General features: G+C 41.4%; 1 protein-coding gene across 2 annotated transcripts; it reads left to right on the forward strand.

Annotated features, from left to right (window-relative positions):
* Positions 1 to 329: 329 nt before the first annotated feature.
* Positions 330 to 20,091, forward strand: LOC122560642 (nucleoside diphosphate kinase A-like). Of its 2 annotated transcripts, none has more exons than XM_043711502.2 (5): positions 330 to 484; positions 4,515 to 4,642; positions 8,575 to 8,676; positions 9,142 to 9,254; positions 15,563 to 20,091. In XM_043711502.2, exons 1-5 carry the CDS (start codon positions 367 to 369, stop codon positions 15,681 to 15,683), a joined length of 582 nt encoding a protein of 193 aa, XP_043567437.2. In that variant the 5' UTR covers positions 330 to 366; the 3' UTR covers positions 15,684 to 20,091. The 2 variants fall into 2 exon arrangements, with proteins under 2 accessions (XP_043567437.2, XP_043567438.2); XM_043711503.2 differs by lacking the exon at positions 15,563 to 20,091 and adding an exon at positions 9,920 to 15,555.
* The last annotated feature ends 41 nt before the right edge of the window (positions 20,092 to 20,132 follow it).

Raw genomic sequence — 20,132 nt, forward strand, 5'->3', positions numbered from 1 at the left:
GTGGGTAAGGGAAGTACAACGATCAAATTATAGGAAGAATGTTGTGCTCTTTTAATTGCGTCTTGCTTCTGAGAAGAAAATACTTTTATCTAAAACATGGTCCCATATTGCAATATTACCCCTGACAGCATTGAACCTTCCTGTAGCCGAGCAGTGCTTGTCCCATCTCATGAGGACAAGTTTAGGAAATAGTTTAAGGTGCAGAAGATTCAGAACGCTATTGGTGGAGGGAACTGATGCTGGGCTTTAATTGGTGCTGTTCTGCTGGGCTGGGATTGGTGGAGGGGTGTGTTACAGACAGATGCCGAGTTCCGCGTCCGGGCTGTGGGACTGAGGCGGAGGAAGCGGCTCCCGGCTCCCGGAGTGATGTTGCTGCGGGGACTGAGGCGGTGGCTAAAAGGGGGGATAGTTCGCGGCTTTCCTCCGCTTGCAGAGACCCCCAGGCTGGCCTGGGCCGCCGTTGGAATCCGTTTCTACTCAGCGGGTAGGTACCGGGCCCTTGCGCCAAACTTTCCGCCGCGAGTTTGGAAACAAAGACCTTATGGCTCCGTAACCGCTCGTTGTAATGTCGAGGCCAAATTATTGTTGGTAAGTTGATTCATATTCGTGCAACTGGTATGGAGGTTGCTGTGACAATAAGAATATTTTAATGTTATTTTGCATCTGTTTCTGTGCCAGTTCCTAAGTATGTCAGTCAGTTAGTTACTGGGTTTATTTATTTATTCTGAGCTCAGCAGGACGCGGGTGAGATGATTTTTGAGTTTCCTAGCGAGGCACGTCCGAGAATATGATTCCTGCATAAAGTTATTTCTTTTCGTGTGACCTTGGGTTGAGTGATTGAAATTAGTTCATTAGGGATGATAAAAAATAAGTCTTTAAGTTGATTTGTAGTTGAAAATTCCTGGTTGATGGGAGAGCAGTCCACAGAGTGGCTGCGTTCTTTTGGGCAAATTGCTCACGAGTTCTAACAGTATCATGACTGTGACTACAGTAATTTGTCTTGAACCTAATGGCAACACGTCCTTCTGTTCAAACAGATTTGATTTCGTTTCAGAATTTATTTCAATTAAAGTTTAACTTCATTCAAGTAAATATAATTAAATAGATTTCAAATTTGCGTGCTTACACAACTGATTCATTATTGTGAACCCTTGGCATTGAAACAAATATTTTCTAAAAAGTATCTTATTTATCGACAGGATATCAAATGCTTTCGTTTGTTACTGTCTAAACTAACTGTTCTTTTAGCTGCATTGCAAAGAATTGTGGCACCTCCAGCCTGGTTTAATTTGTAACTTGCTACACCTGGTTACCTTGAGGGAAATGGTGATACGTACTGTTGGTCTCCACCGCTCGATAATGTCCCTACACAGCCAGACTTGAGTACAAATAATCAAGGGGCGAAAACTGTTGGATAACGGATAAAGAGTCACGTGGCTCAAAACGTTGATACTGTTTCTCTCCACTAATGCTGCCAGACCTGCTGAGTTTCTCCAGCAATTTATGTTTCCGATCTCCAGTACACACAATTCTTTTGTTTAACTAATCAGGAGAATTGTTTTAATGAAGTTGCAACATTTGATAAGCTTCAGTAGCATGGATGAAAAATTAAGGTGCCAAAGTTAATTACATCAAGTTAACCGTATGATGTACAACTGTCAACAAAATTAATCTAAAAATATTTTCTCGTCAGTCTGTTCAAGTGATGTTAATAAACACCTTTTGGAGCAGGTGAGACTTGAACCTGGGCCTTCTGCTTCGGAGGTAGGGACATGAGCCTTGGATTCAAGTCCCACCTGCTCCAAAGGTGTGTAATAAAATCTCTTGACAGACTGAGCTATTGAATCATGATAGCCCCTTCTTCTTCTCTCTCAATTTTTGTTCATTCATTGGATGTGCACGTGGCTGATGAGGTCAGCACTTCATACACATTTATGGCGAAGGCAGTGTAAACTTCCAGCTGAGTGGTTTGTTAGGCTATCTGAGGCATTTGTAATTGACCAGAATTGGGCAAATAGAGTAGGTTTCCTTCCCTGAAGAACAGGACCTGTAAAAATAAAAAGTAGCTTCGTAGACAATATTACTAATTTAATTCAATTGTATTTTGAATTCAAATTGTCGTAGTGGGGTTTGAACTAATCTTTCCAGATTGTCAATTTTACTTTTCAGTAAGAGACCCACCATGTTATCATTCTTTGAAATGAATTAAACTTGGTGTAGTGTTGATATTACTGTAACTGTTCATGTCTGAATGCTGTAGAATATTACTGTCAACCTAAAACTACTCCATTAGATCTGGTTGGGAGAGTCTGTTCGATATAATGGTAGCTTCTGATTGTGATTTGTCTATTCCAATCGATTGATTAGAATTGATGTGTGTACAAACAAAAGCCGAGCTCAAGTCACCCTTCATCTGGCCTTTTATGGTTTACTTCCTTTCAAGTCAGGTTTCCAGCCCATTTTACAATGCAGTAAACACCACGGCTAAATAATATCATTGGTATTATTATCATTATTTGCATGGATGAGTTCTGCCTGTAGCTCCAACATCTCGACTTTCAGACGAGTCTTATGAGCTACGTGGAAGTCAATGGTTATCAGAGGTAGGCAAGTGTGTGATCCCACAACCAGATTTGTCACAATCTTCATGGAGGAATAGCCTAAAGGGCAACATGAATCTCTAACATAAACACCACTCTTTTAGAACAAAAACTTTTGCAGAGCCTTCCAAATCCATTCTGTGTCACCTAAGGGCAAGGACAGCAGGTGCATGAAACACTGCTGTGCCAAGTTGCACACTGTCCTCCTCTCTTAGCGATCATGTGTTCAAAATCCTGGAACTTAGCCTGATAACTTTGTGAGATCACCTTCACTATACAGACTGCAGTGGTTCAAGAAAGCCACCACCATCTTTTCAAGGTCACCTAGAGGCGGGCAATAAATGCTGGTCATGTCAGTGAAGCCTGCATTTGGAAAATTTATTTTTTAAAGGCTTTTTTAAATTGACCTGTTTAGGGATATTATTACACATCTCTAGAGCAGGTCTCTGGATCAGAGATAGAGACACCTTTTTTAAATGCTGTTGTTAGCAATTTAAATCAGTTATCTAATCTACTCAAATTCAGAGCTGACTTTGTATCTGATCTGTTAAATAAATAACACCTATTGCCCTTCAGTACAAGCAATTCATATTGAGGCTCGGCATAAATTGCTTGCTTTATTTGAACAGCACTTAATCTAGCTTACTGGCTTGTGACAGATTTATAAATAGACAAATACAGATGTAGTTGTGAAGGAAGCCACTGTTTCATGGTTGCTTGAATGGATAATATATTTTGTTCTTGCAATTGAACCCCTCCAAATGTTAGTGTAAATTTGAAAAGTTGCAAGTTTTTTAACCCCTTACTGCTGATAGATGTTTAAGCATCTGCATGTAAAAGTGCATTTTATACATGGTAAGAGATCTTCAAATCAAATTAGTGCCTGCGATGTAAGCAGTGTTGTCATAAGAGCATCTGTACTAGTCAGTGCTTTCCAATGGGCGAGTTCAGTATTAGTGGTATATATGTTCTGATGGAATTCTGTAAAGCACTGTAATACTCTTTACAATGGACCTTTCTACTTCTTGAAAGGCTTTGTACCTGAGATTTTGAGCAATAAAGTGCACTGACCAGCCTCATCAATGTTGTTTCTTTTGTGACTTTACTATGTATACAGCTGTTTTAAAATACATCATACTGAAAGTAGCCATATTTATTCATTGGCATTCCCTGTTTAAGCTGTTATTAAAGAATGTGTGTTGCCTATAAATATACAAGCAGTGATTCAGGCCTATGAGACTCTTCTGACATTCTGTTATCACGGCTGCTTTGGTTTCATGATCTTTTAACACTCAAAAGAAATTCCAATGAGATCTTTTTAAATATAATAATGAAAGAACCCAAACTTTTAAGTAACAAGCTTCTCACTGACCGATACATCCCTCCTAAGAATGTGTGTGTTTTTGAGGGGAGGGAGGAGAAGGTGGTTGAGGGAATTGGGGTTGGTGGAGAAAAAGGAGGAAGGTGGTGTGGGGAACGATGGAAAGAGGTGAAGGGGATTATGGGGAGGTGGATAGGGAGGAAAGGGAAGGTGGAATGGAGTGCACTTGGCTTAGATATAAATGTGGCATGGTGGCTCAGTAGTTAGCATTGCTGCCTCACAGCACCAGGTGTCCCAGGTTTGATTCCAGCCTCGGGTGACTGTCTGTGTGGAGTTTGCATATTCTCCCCGTGTCTGCGTGGGTTTTCTCCGGGTGCTCCGGTTTCCTCCCACAGTCCAAAGATGTCAGGTCAGGTGAATTGGCCATGCTAAATTGCCTGTAGTGTTAGGTGCATTAGTCAGAGGGAAATGGGTCTGGGTGGGTCTCTCTTCGGAGGGTCGGTGTGGACTGGTTGGGCCGAAGGGCCTGTTTCCACACTGTAGGGAATCTAATCTAATCATACCAATTTCTAATCTTTTTCCTCTTCTTACAGGGATTGAGATTCATGAGCAAACACTGGTGGCTGTGAAACCTGATGGAGTCCAAAGGCGGCTTGTTGGAGAAATCATCCAACGGTTTGAGAAGAGGGGATTCCAGCTTATGGGGCTAAAACTTGTGCAGGTACAATAAGGGCTGACTAATAGATTAAGTCTGCCAGAGTTGGTGGCATGATTGTGTACAGTTAGGTTGGAGTTGTCATGAGGTCCTCAGCATAGACTCCCAGCACCATTATGTCCCGTGGTGTCAGGTCAGACTCTGACCCTTAAGTTTTCTGCTGGTTATCATCTATCACTGTTTCTTGGCTATTGAATCAGTATTCTTTCATGTTGGAGTTGGCAAGGGCAAAAATATATTGAGTGGGAGTCTTCACTGTCCATCAAGAATACCTCAATCACACCAATTCTGACTGAGCTGATGGAGTTCTTAAGGACATATCTGCCAGGCGTGGTCTGCCGCAGGTGATGAGGGAACAAGCAAAGGGAACATCCTATGACACCATGATCTCTCAAATCGATCTGTAATAGGTGCATTTGTCCATAATAAGGTAGGAATCATTTATGAAGACCAGTTCTTGTCACCACACTGAGCATAATTTTGTATTATGTTACCATTATATTAAATAAGATATATTCAGAACAAATGTAGCAACTAGGCATGTGTGGCAATGCACTGTCAGCAGAATTCAATTCAACAACACCTGTAACCTCATGGCCCAGAACATCTTTCACTCTCCATCATTATCAAGCCAAGAGGTTAACCCTAGTTCAATGAAGTGTGCAAGAGGGCCTGCTAGGTAGGAGCAGCACCAGGCATTCTTAAAAATGAGTTGTTAAACTGGTGAAGCTATAACATGGAACTACTTTGTAAACCAAACAGCTGAAGCAGTATTAAAGGATACAAATATAGTCTTATGCCAATGGATAATATCAATGCTCTGTAATCTTGTGGGCAATTAAACTAACTGCAGCAGAAGGCTCTGTAGATATTCTCATCTTCACTGATGGTGGAGCCCAGCATTTTGATGCAATTACATCTGCTTTGCAATTTGCAATCATATTGATCCAGAAGTGCCAAGTGGACACTCCATGTGATATCAAGAAACAGCTGAAAACACTGGATACTGCTGAATTTATGGACATTGAAGATATCCCAGCAATAATACCGAAAACCTGTGCTCTAGAACTGGCATAGTCAAGTAGTTCTAGTACAACTGCAACACCAACATCTACCCAACAACGTGGAAAATGTAAACAATTTAAATACCGTGACTGCAAGAGTTGATTAGAGGTTGGAAATTCTGTAACGAGTAATTCCTGTCCTGAGTCCTCAAATCCTGTCCACCACCCACAAAAGTCAGGAGTGTGATGAAATACTCTTCAATTGTTTCAGTGAGTGCAGACTCAACACCCAAGAAGCTCAACACTATCCAGGACAAAGCAGTGCACTTGTGGATACTCCTCCAACTTAAATATTCATTGCCTGTACCACAAGCACAGTGGCAGTAGGGTGTGCATGTACAGAATGTGCTGCAGGAACTTGCCAAGACTAATTCAACAGCCCCTTCCAAAGCCCATGAACACTTTAACCTAGAGCCATGGTCTCTGATGTATAGATCGTTATTGACTGTCAATCAGGGTCTGACGGTCAATTTTACTACATACCTGCGTTCTTTCACCATGGGCATCTCCACTCATGCTGCCCTGTAACTTTTGCTTCTGGGGGTCATGCAGCTAGAGAGAATGAATGCTATTAACAGGCTTTGCCAGCTTGTTGCATCATGTTTCAGTTTGATCCAGTGGGGTATCATTACAGACTACATTTTTGTGATGGCAATATAAGTAAGTGAGTAGAAGTATCTTAGGAACTGATGTGTGAAGCCAGTATATTTACGGTATTGAAAACATAGGAAACTTTTCAGCTCGTGTTCTTGTAGACACTGTCCAAGAGCTGCTCGGCTAGTCCCACTCTTCCACCTGTTTGCTGTAGATCTGCATTTTTCTTTCCTCATTGCTTGTCTAATAGGTCTTTTCAGGACAAAAAACATTACGGGGAATGCAACCACGTCCCACATTTAATATCAAGCTAACCAAGGGTCCTGGGGGAAAACAAAATTGCGACCATAGAAGTGATCTCCTGTGCCTCTTAGCTTGAAAGCACTCAGCAACATTTTGGATGTTCTAGATGCGGGGATCCATTGCAGTATAACCAGTGTGATGTTACACACCTCAAGGTGAAGTAATAATAATGAGTGATAAACCTGGACCATCTAAAGAAACTAAAAATGTACACCTTCCACATAGAATGAGAAAATGAATTTCTGTTCACAACTATAGAAGATGAGAGCATTTGCCTTGGAAATGTTACCAAGTTATACTGCTGAGTAAGAAGGGGAATTTGGAACGACACACTGATCCACTGTAAATTCAAACATTGTTTTCCTTTGGACAGCATGCTTTGAACGAAAGTGTTCAAGTAAAGATTTAAACAAGCAGTGCTGAAGGGCTCTCTCTCAAATTGAGTTTATGATCCTAATTTGCATTGCATGAGGAAAGTCCATAATGTTTTCTGGTGCAGTGGTAAATGACACAAAGTCTAGATAAAATGTCAGAGAAAAATGGTTCCGTGCAGGGAACTTCTATGCACATTTAAATTTGGACGGATTCAATTTCTGGAATTAGATGTGATGGAACAAATTATATTTGTCTCAAATCCATTTGTTTAAGTTGACATTGGATTGGTTACCAAATTCCATCAGATGTTTGACTTTAGAAAGCAGTGGAGTTGATATTAAGATTATTAATCTGCAAAAGATCAAGAGGCACCAATTTTTGAGACTCAAAACAGTGGGGAAATACCCACTTCTGTCATCCTGTGCGTGTAAAATGAAAGCTTGCTTTCTTTGACTCCACATATCTTGAGACAGTGTTCTCCCAAATGAAGATAATCAAGTCCAAGTATCAGACCTGTCTCTCTCAAAACAGGGATTTTAGATTAGACTCCTTACAGTATGGAAACAGGCCCTTTGGTCCAACAAGTCCACACCGACCCTCCGAAGAGTAACCCACCCCGACCCTATGTTTACCCCTGCCTAATGCACCTAGTACTACCGACAATTTAGCATCTTTTGGATTGTGGGGGGAGAATGTGTAAACTCCACACAGACAATTGCCGGAGCCTGGAATCGAACCCAGGTCCCTGGTGCTCTGAGGCAACAGTGCTAACCACTGAGCTACCGTGTCGCCCCACCATTGGCTGGCAGCCTCATTACAATCTAGACATCACATTATCTGTCAGTGCATTTTAGTCACACGTGTCACACTGAGGCGTGGTGAGTAGAGGACAAAATGAAATATTAAGGTTTTGCATATAAAGCGCTAAAATCTGTTCATTCTGTATTTTCTGTAGGGTAATTACAGCGTTGCACTTAAATTCAAAGTAACTGTGTGCTTAAAATAATTGGAGCTCGCTAACCTCGATGACAAGTGTAGCAGGATCATTGGTTTCATTCTCCTGCAGGCCACATAACAGCCAAACATTGGAACTATATCAACACTCATGCATTGTTGTCAGAGCAAAATCCGGGAGAAACTCTTTTCCTAAAGTATGTGGCTATACCATGTGAATGACAGTGTCCAAGATGTTAACATGGCATCACTTTCTCAATGAAAATTAGGGATGAGCAAGCAATAAAAGCTGGTCTTGCCAGAAATATCCACAGCCCATGCAAGAATTAAATTGCAATCTTTCCCTGAGATTACAGCCATCTAATATTTTTGATATTGTTACAGGTTATGTTGTTGGATCTTTTATCATCTTTTTTGGTTTAACATTGAGTCCAGATGCCAGCCTCTGGCTACATGGTGCACTCTGTGCCCTGGTTGAGCCCCTCATTCCGGTGCCACTTTATTTGTGCGTGTATGTGGCGTTTTGCTGTTCTGGTAGGTCTACAGACTCAGTCACTGGAAAAGTAAAATATCAAGTTAGAAGATGCATGTTCAGGGCTGCTGTAGACTTAGTGTGTTTGACTAACACATTCAATTACTTTGTTTCAGCCCTCTCGAGATGTGCTTTTGAAGCATTATCATGATCTGCAGGAGAAGCCTTTTTATTCTGCATTGATTCAATACATGAGTTCGGGACCCATCATTCTTATGGTAAGAAATGGCAAGAAACAGTAATGCAGCATTGTTTACTTTTATTGAAGGAGTTAACTTCTGAATCTGAGATTCTAATGCAGAAGGACAATATATGAGAGAGAGAGAGAGAGAGATGATAATGTACACGGTGGCATCTCTATCACCTCTCTCAACTTTGGCAGCAAAGGTGATGGATATGCCACCATGTACGTTGTTATCTCTCTCCCTCTCTCTCTGTTCTTCCCCCAACCAACTAACCCCTCAACTACCTTCTCTGACTGGATATATGAGGACTCTTGTTTGTTGCTATGTGGAGGAAAGTGGCACAGTAAATCTTGCCCATTTCTCCATCTTTTACTAAACCTCTTGCACTTTTTCTGTTCCTTAGTGTTGAAGCATCATATCAGCTGTGCATCCAAATGGTAAATGAAGCTTGAACCTCCTGCCTTGTTGTCTGCAGTTAATAATGCTCTTGTCTTGCAGGTTTGGGAAGGTTGTGATGTAGTGCGTATATCCCGTATGATGGTGGGTGATACTGATCCTGCCTTGGCTCAACCAGGAACTGTGAGAGGAGACTTGTGTGTACACATAAGCAGGTAGGGTCGGATTGGATAAAACCACTCACTGTAAAAATCTTTCACTGAATTAGTGTGCCAGAGATGAAAGTAAGAGTTTGATCTTAGCTGGATTACCCATGTTCACAAAATCAGCGAACCCCACTCACCACAAATCTCCTATTAGGGACATGTAGTAAGAACACTGATTTCATTATCCAACTAATTGGTATTGAAATCTGTTTAAAGCTGTTTTGGTAGAAATAGCTGAATAGAGGAAATTATTCACGCTCACTGTGATCAGTATCTAAATAGTAGCAGTTTTGAGACTGCTCCATCATTCAGAGTAATCATGGTTAATTCTCTAATTCAACTCAGTTCCCAAAAACTAAGGGAAACACAGTCTTAATCTTGAATATAATTGACAATCTACATCTCTCTGGAGTGTAGAATTCTTCAAAAAAAAATCAGAGAAAATTCTCCTTCCCTCTGTCCTAAATGACTGACCCCTGCTTTGAGACCACGACCCCTATTTCTGGACCTTACAGCAGGGGAAGCAGCCTCTCTCAACACAGAAGAATTGTATTCCACTATGATCTTTAACCTCATCTCTCACTCTAATCATTACTATCAATCCAGATGACTTCATTTTAATGAGGAATGTAGAAAGTGTTGCACCAGATATTAATAAATGTGTGCTTCTGAAGATACAGATTACAGAATTATGTGCATGCTGAACAGAAGAAACAATCCACAACCAGCAGATTGGATTGAAGCTCTGTGGTTCTGCCTCATCCAATGATGAAAGGAATGGACAACTAAATAACATTATGAACATCCACATTTTCAATATGCTGCCAGAGTTTCTGAGTATTTCCAGCAATTTTTTTTAAAAATATTGATGGTATAAAGTGGAAAATAGCCCAGCTATATTCTGTCTATAGGTAGGGTTGCATGCTGTTTGCTACTGGACTAGTAATCCAGAACCCCAGCAAATGTTCTGGGGACATCGGATCAAATCTCACCTTGAGTCAAAAACAGAAGTTCATATCCCACCTTTTCAAATGCGATGTTTGATTTTTTTATTCCAGATTTAAGAAACAAAACGAACATCAGTAACAGTGATCATAAGCTTCTGAACTATTATAAAACTGCATCTGCTTCATTCATGTTCTTGTAAAAGAATGAAATTTGCTGTCCTTAAACTGTGGTATACATGTGACTTGAGCAATATTTTTGAGATAAATCTGAGGAGGAAGTCTCTTTAATTGTATTCAAGGCAACAGCTCTCCTCTAACTTCTCCGAGGGCAAAAAAGAATAATGTCACATACCAGCTTTACTGCCAATACTCACTTCCTCTTTAATAAAACTTGACAGATGTTTTATTTGTCTTTTAAAAGCGTCATTTTCTTGTCCTTCTAAATGCCAGAGATTACAGATTCATTCAGCTCAATCACTCTTCAGGATAATCTGCTCATGTTCATCCCTCTTACAATAGTCTTGTATGTTATGGCAGGGAGACCAAAATTACTCTAGCTGTATGAAATTGGAGAGTTCCTTTTCCTTGTTCCTGCAATAAAATATCAGTGAACCTTTTGCCACCTTAACTCCTTGCTCTGCCTGCTTGTTAATTTTCTGTGGTTCATTTACAAGGACACCGATTCAACCATTTATTGGTTACAAGGATAAACGATTTCCAGCTTTCTCCATTAATCGTGCCCAAGTGCATAATTTAATACTTTCCCCAAATGAACTTCCATTTTCAACCATCTACCTAATCAGTTAACCAGTCTGTATTCCCTTTGCAACCACCTTATATCCTCCTCCCAGCTCACTTCATATCCTTTCTTTATATCTTCAGAAAACTTGGATACATTTTACTCTATCCCCTCATCTTAATGAGTGATGTCAATTGTGGGGGGAAAAAATCTATTTTCTAATCAATCTGTTCAGAGATGTTATCACACACCTCCTGATCAGGTGAGACTTGAGCCCAGACTTCCTGGTATAAAGATATTATTGCATAACAAGAGCCCCCGGTATCAAATGTACTGATAAAAATAGTTACAGCATAATATCCTAAAAAATGATCCATTTACCATTACTCACATTTCCTTGGCATACTAATTCTGTCCATGTCACTCCCATGAACCCTTATCTTGTGTAATACTTGTTGTGCGGCACTTTATTAAATGCCTTCCAAAAAAACCATCTAAGGATACTAAATCCTCCATTGTGTCTTCAATAACAACCCCAAACAATTCTTAATATATTTGTCAAATGTAACCGTTCCATTAACTGTTGTTTCTAATCATATTGTGATTTTGCAAACATATTGTAATGTTATTAATAAACTCCAGCATTTTTTCTACAATCAACATCTGATTTAACTGTCCTGTTTCTGTTTCCTTTGCTGAACAGCAGGACTATGTCTATTATATAGGGCCTTTCTGGAATCTATAATTCTGAAAGATTAAAACTAATGCACAAGAACATAAGCAGGCCATTCAACCCCTCAATCCTACCCCATATTTCTCTGTAATCATAGCTGATCTCTCTCAATGCCTCTTATGCCAGCTCCTAATATTTCAAAAGTCTGTCTCCCTCCTCTTTAAATGCTTTGTGATCTAACTTCCACAATTCCTTGAGGTATAGAATTCTAGATATTCACTACTCTTCGAAGAAATTAATTTGCTTTTCAGTTTTAAATGTGTGGTAGGAGCAAATTACTGTAGATGCTGGGATCTTACGAAAAATGTGTCATGGAAATCAGTGGGTCAGGTAACATCCGTGGAAAGACAGCAAGCTAACATAGAGTCTGGATTACTCTTACTCTTCAAATGCTGCGATTTCCAGCATTTTTTTGTTTTCAGTTTAAATGAGAGGTCTTATTTTAAACTGTCCCCAAATTTGAGCTTTCCCATTAATGGAAATTGGGACCAGAACTGTACACAATACTCAAGATGCTGATTGACTAACAGCTTGACAGTTGTAACAAGACTTCCCTATATTTTAAAACTCCAAGCTCCTAGCAATAAAGGCCATAATTCCAAAATGCAGCCCATTGGGTCAAAGGGCTTTATCAGATTCACATCACAATAATTCCTGTGCTCTTCTAAAAATATTTTGGTTGAATAAGGCTACTTGTACACCTCAATTGTCCCTGATCTGAGTTTCCAATCCTATAATCTCCTTTAATAAAAACTAGGTCTTGGGTCTCTGGTTGGAAGTCATAGCTGGTGGATGGCAGATGACTGAATTTCCACTGGGAGTATGATGCAATCTCGAACTCCTCCATTTCCTGAGAAACACAATATTAATTGTACTCTATGGCTTGCCTTTAAAGTGAAGCTCCTCGACTATTCAGTACTAAGTATCAGCAACATTAGAACAAAATCAAAAAACTGGAGGCCTGTGACCAGCGATCACAGATGCACTTTTGTTTGTAATTTTATATAAATGAATTAGATAAGAATATGGTTAGTAAGTTTGTGGATGATTGGTGGTATAATAGACAGTGAAGAAGGTTATCGAAGATTACAGAGAAATCTTGATCAATTAGGTCAATGGCATATAAAACAGATGAGATTTAATTTGGATAAATGTGAGGTATTGCATTTTGGTAAAACAAACAAAGACCAGACTTGAACAATTAAAAGTAGGACTTTTGTGTAGTGTTATAGAACAGAGACACCGAGGGGTACAGGGAATAACTCTTTGAAGTTTACATCGCATTTAGATAGGGCGTTTAAGAAGGGCATTCAGCACACTTACCTTCATTGCTCAGATCTTGAGTAACAGAGTTGGGACATAACATTAAGTTTACATGATGTTGGTGAGGTGTCCTCTGGAGTAGCAAGGATATTAATAGACCTGGAAAGGGTTCAGAAGAGATTTACCAGGATGATTCTGGAAATACAGGGTTTGAGTTATAAGGAGATGCTGGGACTTTTTTTCACTGGAGCAGAGGTAGAAAGGTGACTTTATCATGATTTTATAAATCTCTATAAAGGGTGAATTTGAGAGGGAGAAATTGGAATCAGATGTAACAGTATTACAGTTGAATAAAAGCAACTGCAGAGGCATGAGGGAGGAGCTGACCAAAAGTGACTGGGTGAGGAGCGTAGCAGGAAAGATAGTGGAACAGGAACAGCAACAGCAGGAGTTTCTGGGAGTAATCTTGGAGGCAGCAAAAATGCATTCCCAGGAAAAAGCATATTAAAGGGAGCATGAGGCAACCATAGCTGACCAGGGAAGTCAGGGACAGTGCAAAAGAGAAAGCACATAATGTAGTGAAGGGCAGTGAGAAGCCTACAATGACCAACAGAGGACAACTAAAAAAAAAAGGGAGGGAGAAAATTACATTGGGCTGTAAGATAAAAGATGATAGCTAAAGAAATTTTTGCAATGTAGAAGGCAAAAGGGGACATTCGGCTGCTGGAGTAGTAATGGGGAACAAAGAAATGGCAGAGGAACTTTGCATTAGTATTCATGGTGGAAGACCTGAGTAATATCCCAAACATTCTGGAGTTGGGGCCAGAGGTGAATGTGGCTGTCAGCAACACAGAGAAGGTGCAAGAAAAACAAAGGTTTGAAAGTGGATAAATCACCTAGACCAGATGGACTACACCCATGGGTTCTGAAGGAGATAGCTGAAGAGATAATTGAGGCATTAGTGGTATCTTTCAGGAATCACTGGAGTCAGGGAAGGCCTCCGAGGACTGGAAAATTGCTAAAGTAACCTCCCTGTTTAAGGGAGTGAAGCAAGGCAGGAAATTACAGGCCAATTAGCCTGACCTTAGCTGCCTGTAAGATTTTGGAATCCATTGTGAAGGATGAGATTTCTGAATACTTGGAAATGCATGGTAAAATAGGGCAAAGTCAGCATGGTTTAATCAAGGGAGTCATACCTGACAAATCTGCGAGGAGGTAACAAGCAGGTTAGACCAAGGAGAGCCAATGGATGTTACTTACCTAGACTTTCAGAAGGCCTTTGAAAAGATGCTGCACAGGAGGCTGCTGAGTAAGATAAGACCCCACAATGTTCGAGACAAGGTACTAGTATGGATAGAAGATTGGCTTTCTGGCAGAAAGTGGAGATAAAAGGATCCTTTTCAGTCAATGGTGTTTCGCAAGGGTCAGTGTTGGGACAACTTTTAACTTTATGCATTAATGATTGAGATGAAGGAACTCAAGGCATTCTGGCTAAGTTTGAAGGTCATACAAAGTTAGGTGGAAGGACAGGTAGTATTGAGGAGGCTGCAGTTGGATTTAGAAAAGTTATGAGTGGGCAGACTGGCAGATGGGATAATAATGTGGCAAAGTGTGAGGTCATGGACTTTGGTAGGAAGAATAGAGGCAGAGACTATTTTCTAAATAGAGAGAAAATTCAGAAATCTCAAGTATAAAGGGATTTAAGTCGCAGGATTCTCTTAACTTGCAGGTTGAGTCAGTAGTTAAGTGCAGGGATGTAGCTCTGCCACTCTAGTCATACCACATTGGGAATAGTGAGAGGAAATTTGGGCCCCACACCTCAGGAAGGATGTATTGGCCCTGGAATGGGTCCAGAGGAAGTTCACAAGAATGTTAGGCTTAATATGAGGAATGTTTGAGGACTGTGTCTATGCTTGATGGAGTTTAGAAGGATGAGGGGGGATATAGTTGAAACTTACAGAATACTGAAAGGCCTGAATACAGCAGACATTGGGAAAATGTTTCCATTAGCAAGAGAGACTAAGACCTAAGGGCACAGCCTTAGCCTAATGGAAGACCCTTTGGAACAGAGAGATGAGGAGAAACTTCTTCAGCCAGAGAATGGTGGATCTATGGAATTCATTGCCACAGAAGGCTGTAAAGGCCAAGTTGTTGATTATGTTTAAGATTGAAATAGGTTCTTGATTGTCATGGGGATCAAAGGTTATGGGGAGAAAGCAGGAGAATGAGGTTGAGAAACTTATCAACCATGATGGAATGCCAGAGCAGACTCAATGGGCCAAATGGCCTAATTTCTGCTCCAGTGTCTTATGGGAGATTTTAAAACTCAGGGCATGTTTTTAAGGTGAGAGGAGAAAGATTATTTTTATACACATAGGGTGGTTCATGTGTGTGATTGAACTTCGAGGAAGTGGTGGATGTGGGGTACATTTACAATGTTTAAAAGATGCATAAGCACATGAATAAGAAATGTTTGGAAGGGTATGGTCATCATGGACTACTTGGACCAGAGGATCCATTTCCATGCTGTATGACTCTTATCTCTCCAATGTGTCTTCTAACTTTGCATAACTTCAGCTACTAAGACTCAACACACTACTTTGCAATAATCTGATTCTGCTGTCCTTCCTCACAGAAATGCCATCCACGCCAGTGACTCGGTTGAAGTGGCAAAGAAGGAAATTAGCCTATGGTTCCATCGCAATGAGCTGGTGGAGTGGGAAAGTTGCACTATCAAGAACATGTACAATGTTTAAATATTTCCGATGAATCAGCCAAAACAATAACTACCTCCAGTGACAGTGTTTCCATTTCACATTTTAAAGCTAGAAACATATTTCCATTATTGAGAGTTTTCTTAAATTCCTTCAATGGTGCTCCAATCTGACTTCATGCTAGGCGCTGGTAAACTGCAATAAAATTCCTGTAAATTACTGATCAGCATTAAAATGGTTTCAAGCCAGTCAAATGGATCATTTTGTTAAATTTTTCTCATTACAATGCAGCAAACTGCTTCACAGGAATTCTATCAAATAAAATGTGTCACCAAACATAAATATTAGACAGGTGAGAAAAATGCTTGGATTACACCATAGGTCTTAAGCAATAACTTAAAATGAAAGTTAGGGTGACAGAGGTTTGTGAAGAAAAATTGTGCTTTGAGCCAGTCACCTGAAGCTAGTGGTGGGGAGATTAAATTGCAAGTGTACAAATAGCCAGAACCAGGGAAGCAGATGAGAAGCTGGGCACAAGGCTAGAGGACAGGTAAAGTCATAGAGATTTTAAAACAAGAATAAGAATTTTAAAATTGGAATTTGATGGTCTGGAACTTAATCTTATGAATTTCAGAATATTTTAAGTTTTTCCCTCCAACCCCACCCCCCCCGACAGTTAAGAACAGCAAGCAAGGATTCTATGATTCTCACTTCAGTCAGATTATAGAACATAGAACAATATGGCACAGAACAGGCCCTTCGGCCCACGATATTGTGCCGAACATTTGTCCTAGCTTAAGCACCCATCCATGTACCTATCCAATTGCTGCTTAAAGGTCGCCAATGATTCTGACGCTGCCACTCCCACAGGCAGCGCATTCCATGCCCCCACCACTCTGGGTAAAGAACCTACCCCTGACATCCCACCTATACCTTCCACCCTTCACCTTAAATTTATGTCCCCTTGTAACACTATTGTACCCGGGAAATGTTTCTGACTGTCTACTCTATCTATTCCTCTGATCATCTTATAAACCTCTATCAAGTCACCCCTCATCCTTCGTCGTTCCAATGAGAAAACGCCTAGCACTCTCAACCTATCCTCGTACAACCTATTAACCATTCCAGGCAACATCCTGGTAAATCTTCTCTTCACCCTCTCCAAAGCTTCCACATCTTTCCTAAAGTGAGGCGACCCGAACTGCACACAGTACTCCAAATGTGGCCTAACCAAGGTCCTGTACAGCTGCAACATCACTTCACGACTCTTGAATTCAATCCCTCTGCTAATGAACGCCAATACACTATAGGCCTTCTTACAAGTTCTATCCACCTGAGTGGCAACTTCCAAAGATCTATGAACATAGACCCCAAGATCCCTCTGCTCCTCCACCTTACTAAGAACCCTACCATTAACCCTGTATTCCGCATTCTTATTTGTCCTTCCAAAATGGACAACCTCACACTTGCAGGGTTGAATTCCACCTGTCACTCCTCAGCCCAGCTCTGCATCATATCTAAGTCCCTTTGCAGCCGATAACAGCCCTCCTCACTATCCACAACTCCACCAATCTTCGTATCATCTGCAAATTTACTGACCCACCCTTCGAATCCCTCTTCCAAGTCATTAATAAAAATTACAAACAGCAGAGGACCCAGAACTGATCCCTGCGGAACTCCACTTGTAACTGGGCTGAATATTTACCATCTACCACCACTCTCTGACTTCAACCGATTAGCCAGTTTTCTATCCAACTGGCCAAATTTCCCTCTATCCCATGCCTCTTGACTTTCCGCATAAGCCTACCATGGGGAACTTTATCAAATGCCTTACTAAAATCTATGTACACTACATCCACTGCTCTACCCTCATCCACATGCTTGGTCACCTCCTCAAAGAATTCAATAAGACTTGTAAGGCAAGACCTACCCTTCACAAATCCGTGCTGGCTGTCCCTAATTAAGCAGTGTCTTTCCAGATACTCATAAATCCTATCCCTCAGTACCCTTTCCATTACTTTGCCTACCACCGAAGTAAGACTAACTGGCCTGTAATTCCCAGGGTTATCCCTATTCCCTTTTTTGAACAGGGGCACAACATTCGCCATTCTCCAGTCCCCTGTTACCACCCCCGTTGACAGTGAAGACAAAAAGATCATTGCCAACGGCTCTGCAATTTCCTCTCTTGCTTCCCACAAAATCCTAGGATATATCCCGTCAGGCCCGGGGGACTTGTCTATCCTCAAGTCGTTCAAAATGTCCAACACATATTCCTTCCTAACAAGTATCTCTTCTAGCTTACCAGTCCATTTCACACTCTCCTCTTCAACAATACGGTCCCTCTCATTTGTAAATACTGAAGAAAAGTACTCATTCAAGACCTCTCCTATCTCTTCCGACTCAATACACAGTCTCCCACTACTGTCCTTGATCAGACCTACCCTCGTTCTCGTCATTCTCATGTTTCTCACATACACATAAAATGCCTTGGGGTTATCCTTGATCCTACCTGCCAAAGATTTTTCATGCCCTCTCTTAGCTCTCCTAATCCCTTTCTTCAGCTCCCTTCTGGCTATCCTGTATCCCTCCAACGCTCGGTCTGAACCTTGTTTCCTCAACCTTATGTAAGCCTCCTTCTTCCTCTTTACTAGACATTCAACCTCCCTCGCCAACCAAGGTTCCCTCACACGACCATCTCTATCCTGCCTGACAGGTACTTACATATCAAGGACACGTCGAATCTGTTCCTTGAAAAAGTTCCACATTTCCACGATATGGGTTGCGCTTCGGTGGGGCGGTGTGGACTTGTTGGGCCGAAGGGCCTGTTTCCACACTGTAATCTAATCTAATCTAATCCTTCCCTGACAGCCTATGCTCCCAACTTATGCTCCTCAGATCCTGTCTTACAGCATTGTATTTATCCTTCCCCCAATTGTAAAACCTACCTGTTGCACGCACCTATCTCTCTCCATAACCAAGGTGAAAGTCACAGAATTGTGGTCACCATTACCAAAATGTTCACCCACTAACAAGCCCATCACATGTCCCGGTTCATTACCAATACCAAATCCAATATGGCCTCCCCTCTGGTCGGACAATCTACATACTGAGTTAGAAAAGCTTCCTGCACACACTGCACAAACACCGCCCCATCCAATCTACTTGATCTAAAGAGCTTCCAATCAATATTTGGGAAGTTGAAATCGCCCATGACTACTACCCTGTGGCTTCTGCACCTTTCCAAAATCTGTTTCCCAATCTGTTTCACCACATCTCTGCTGCTACTGGGGGGCCTATAGTAAACACCCAACAAGGTGACTGCTCCTTTCCTATTTCTGACTTCAGCCCATACTACCTCCAAAGGCAGATCCCCCTCGAACTGCCTTTCTGCAGCCATTATACCATTTCTAATTGGCAACGCCACCCCCCCTCCTTTTTTACCACCCTCCCTAATCTTACTGAAACATCTGTAGTCTGGAACCTCCAACAACCATTCCTGTCCCTCTTCTATCCACGTTTCCGTTATAGCCACAACATCATAGTCCCAGGTACCGATCCACGCCTAAAGTTCACCCACCTTATTTCTGATACTCCTTGCGTTGAAGTATACACACTTGAACCCATCTCTGTGTCCGCAAGTATTCCCTGTCAGTGCTACCTTCTCCACAGCCTCCCTACATTCTTGGACGTCCTGACAAACAGCTAACCTACTTGCTGGACTACAAGTCCGGATCCCACCCCCCCTGCCAAATTAGTTTAAAACCCCCCGAAGAGTGCTAGCAAACCTACCTCCCAGGATATTGGTGCCCTTCTGGTTCAGGTGCAACCCGTCCTGCTTGTACAGGTCCCACCTTCCCCAGAATGCAGTCCAATTGTCCAAATACCTGAAGCCCTCCCTCCTACACCATCCTTGCAGCCACGTGTTCAACTGCACTCTCTCCCTATTCCTTGCCTCACTGTCACGTGGCACCGGCAACAACCCAGAGATGACGACTCTGTCCGTCCTAGCTTTTAGCTTCCAGCCTAACTCCCTGAGCTCCTGAATGACCTCTCCACCCTTCTTCCTACCTATGTCATTGGTGCCAACGTGCACCACGACTTCTGGCTGCACACCCTCCCCCTTAAGGATTCTGAAGACACGGCCTGAGACGTCTCGGAGATTATTGGTTTGTGATTTGAGCACAAAGTTGGGTTCCTTATTCAGTGCAGAAGTCTAAGCCAATAGAATACTTCATGACATTCTACCATTTAGACAGGAGTTCTGTTACATTAGCCTGTTATTTTGTGGATAAATCATTGGTCCATTAATCATAGGTACAGGGCAGCTAGGCTCACTCTGATGATTCAGTATGACCACTGAACTGTTGTCAGGCCTTTGTTGTACCTTGTGTAAACTTAACATTCTCTCTAAATTACAAACTTGTGCAATGTAAATAAAAGTACCCTAACACGGAGGTGTCCTGTGAGATTAATTTATAATTCTGATTTCTT

Source organism: Chiloscyllium plagiosum, unplaced genomic scaffold (assembly GCF_037043375.1).
Source record: "Chiloscyllium plagiosum isolate Xiang-an unplaced genomic scaffold, Cpla_swu_hap1 HiC_scaffold_20, whole genome shotgun sequence".
In the NCBI taxonomy this organism is placed as follows: Eukaryota; Metazoa; Chordata; class Chondrichthyes; order Orectolobiformes; family Hemiscylliidae; genus Chiloscyllium; species Chiloscyllium plagiosum.

Bases quoted from the DNA above. Each gene is read 5' to 3' on its own strand.
- LOC122560642 (XM_043711502.2), top strand. From the start codon at position 367: ATGTTGCTGCGGGGACTGAGGCGGTGGCTAAAAGGGGGGATAGTTCGC. The intron at 485-4,514 runs GTAGGTACCGGG...CTCTTCTTACAG, and splicing joins AATCCGTTTCTACTCAGCGG to GGATTGAGATTCATGAGCAA. The intron at 8,677-9,141 runs GTAAGAAATGGC...CTTGTCTTGCAG, and splicing joins CGGGACCCATCATTCTTATG to GTTTGGGAAGGTTGTGATGT.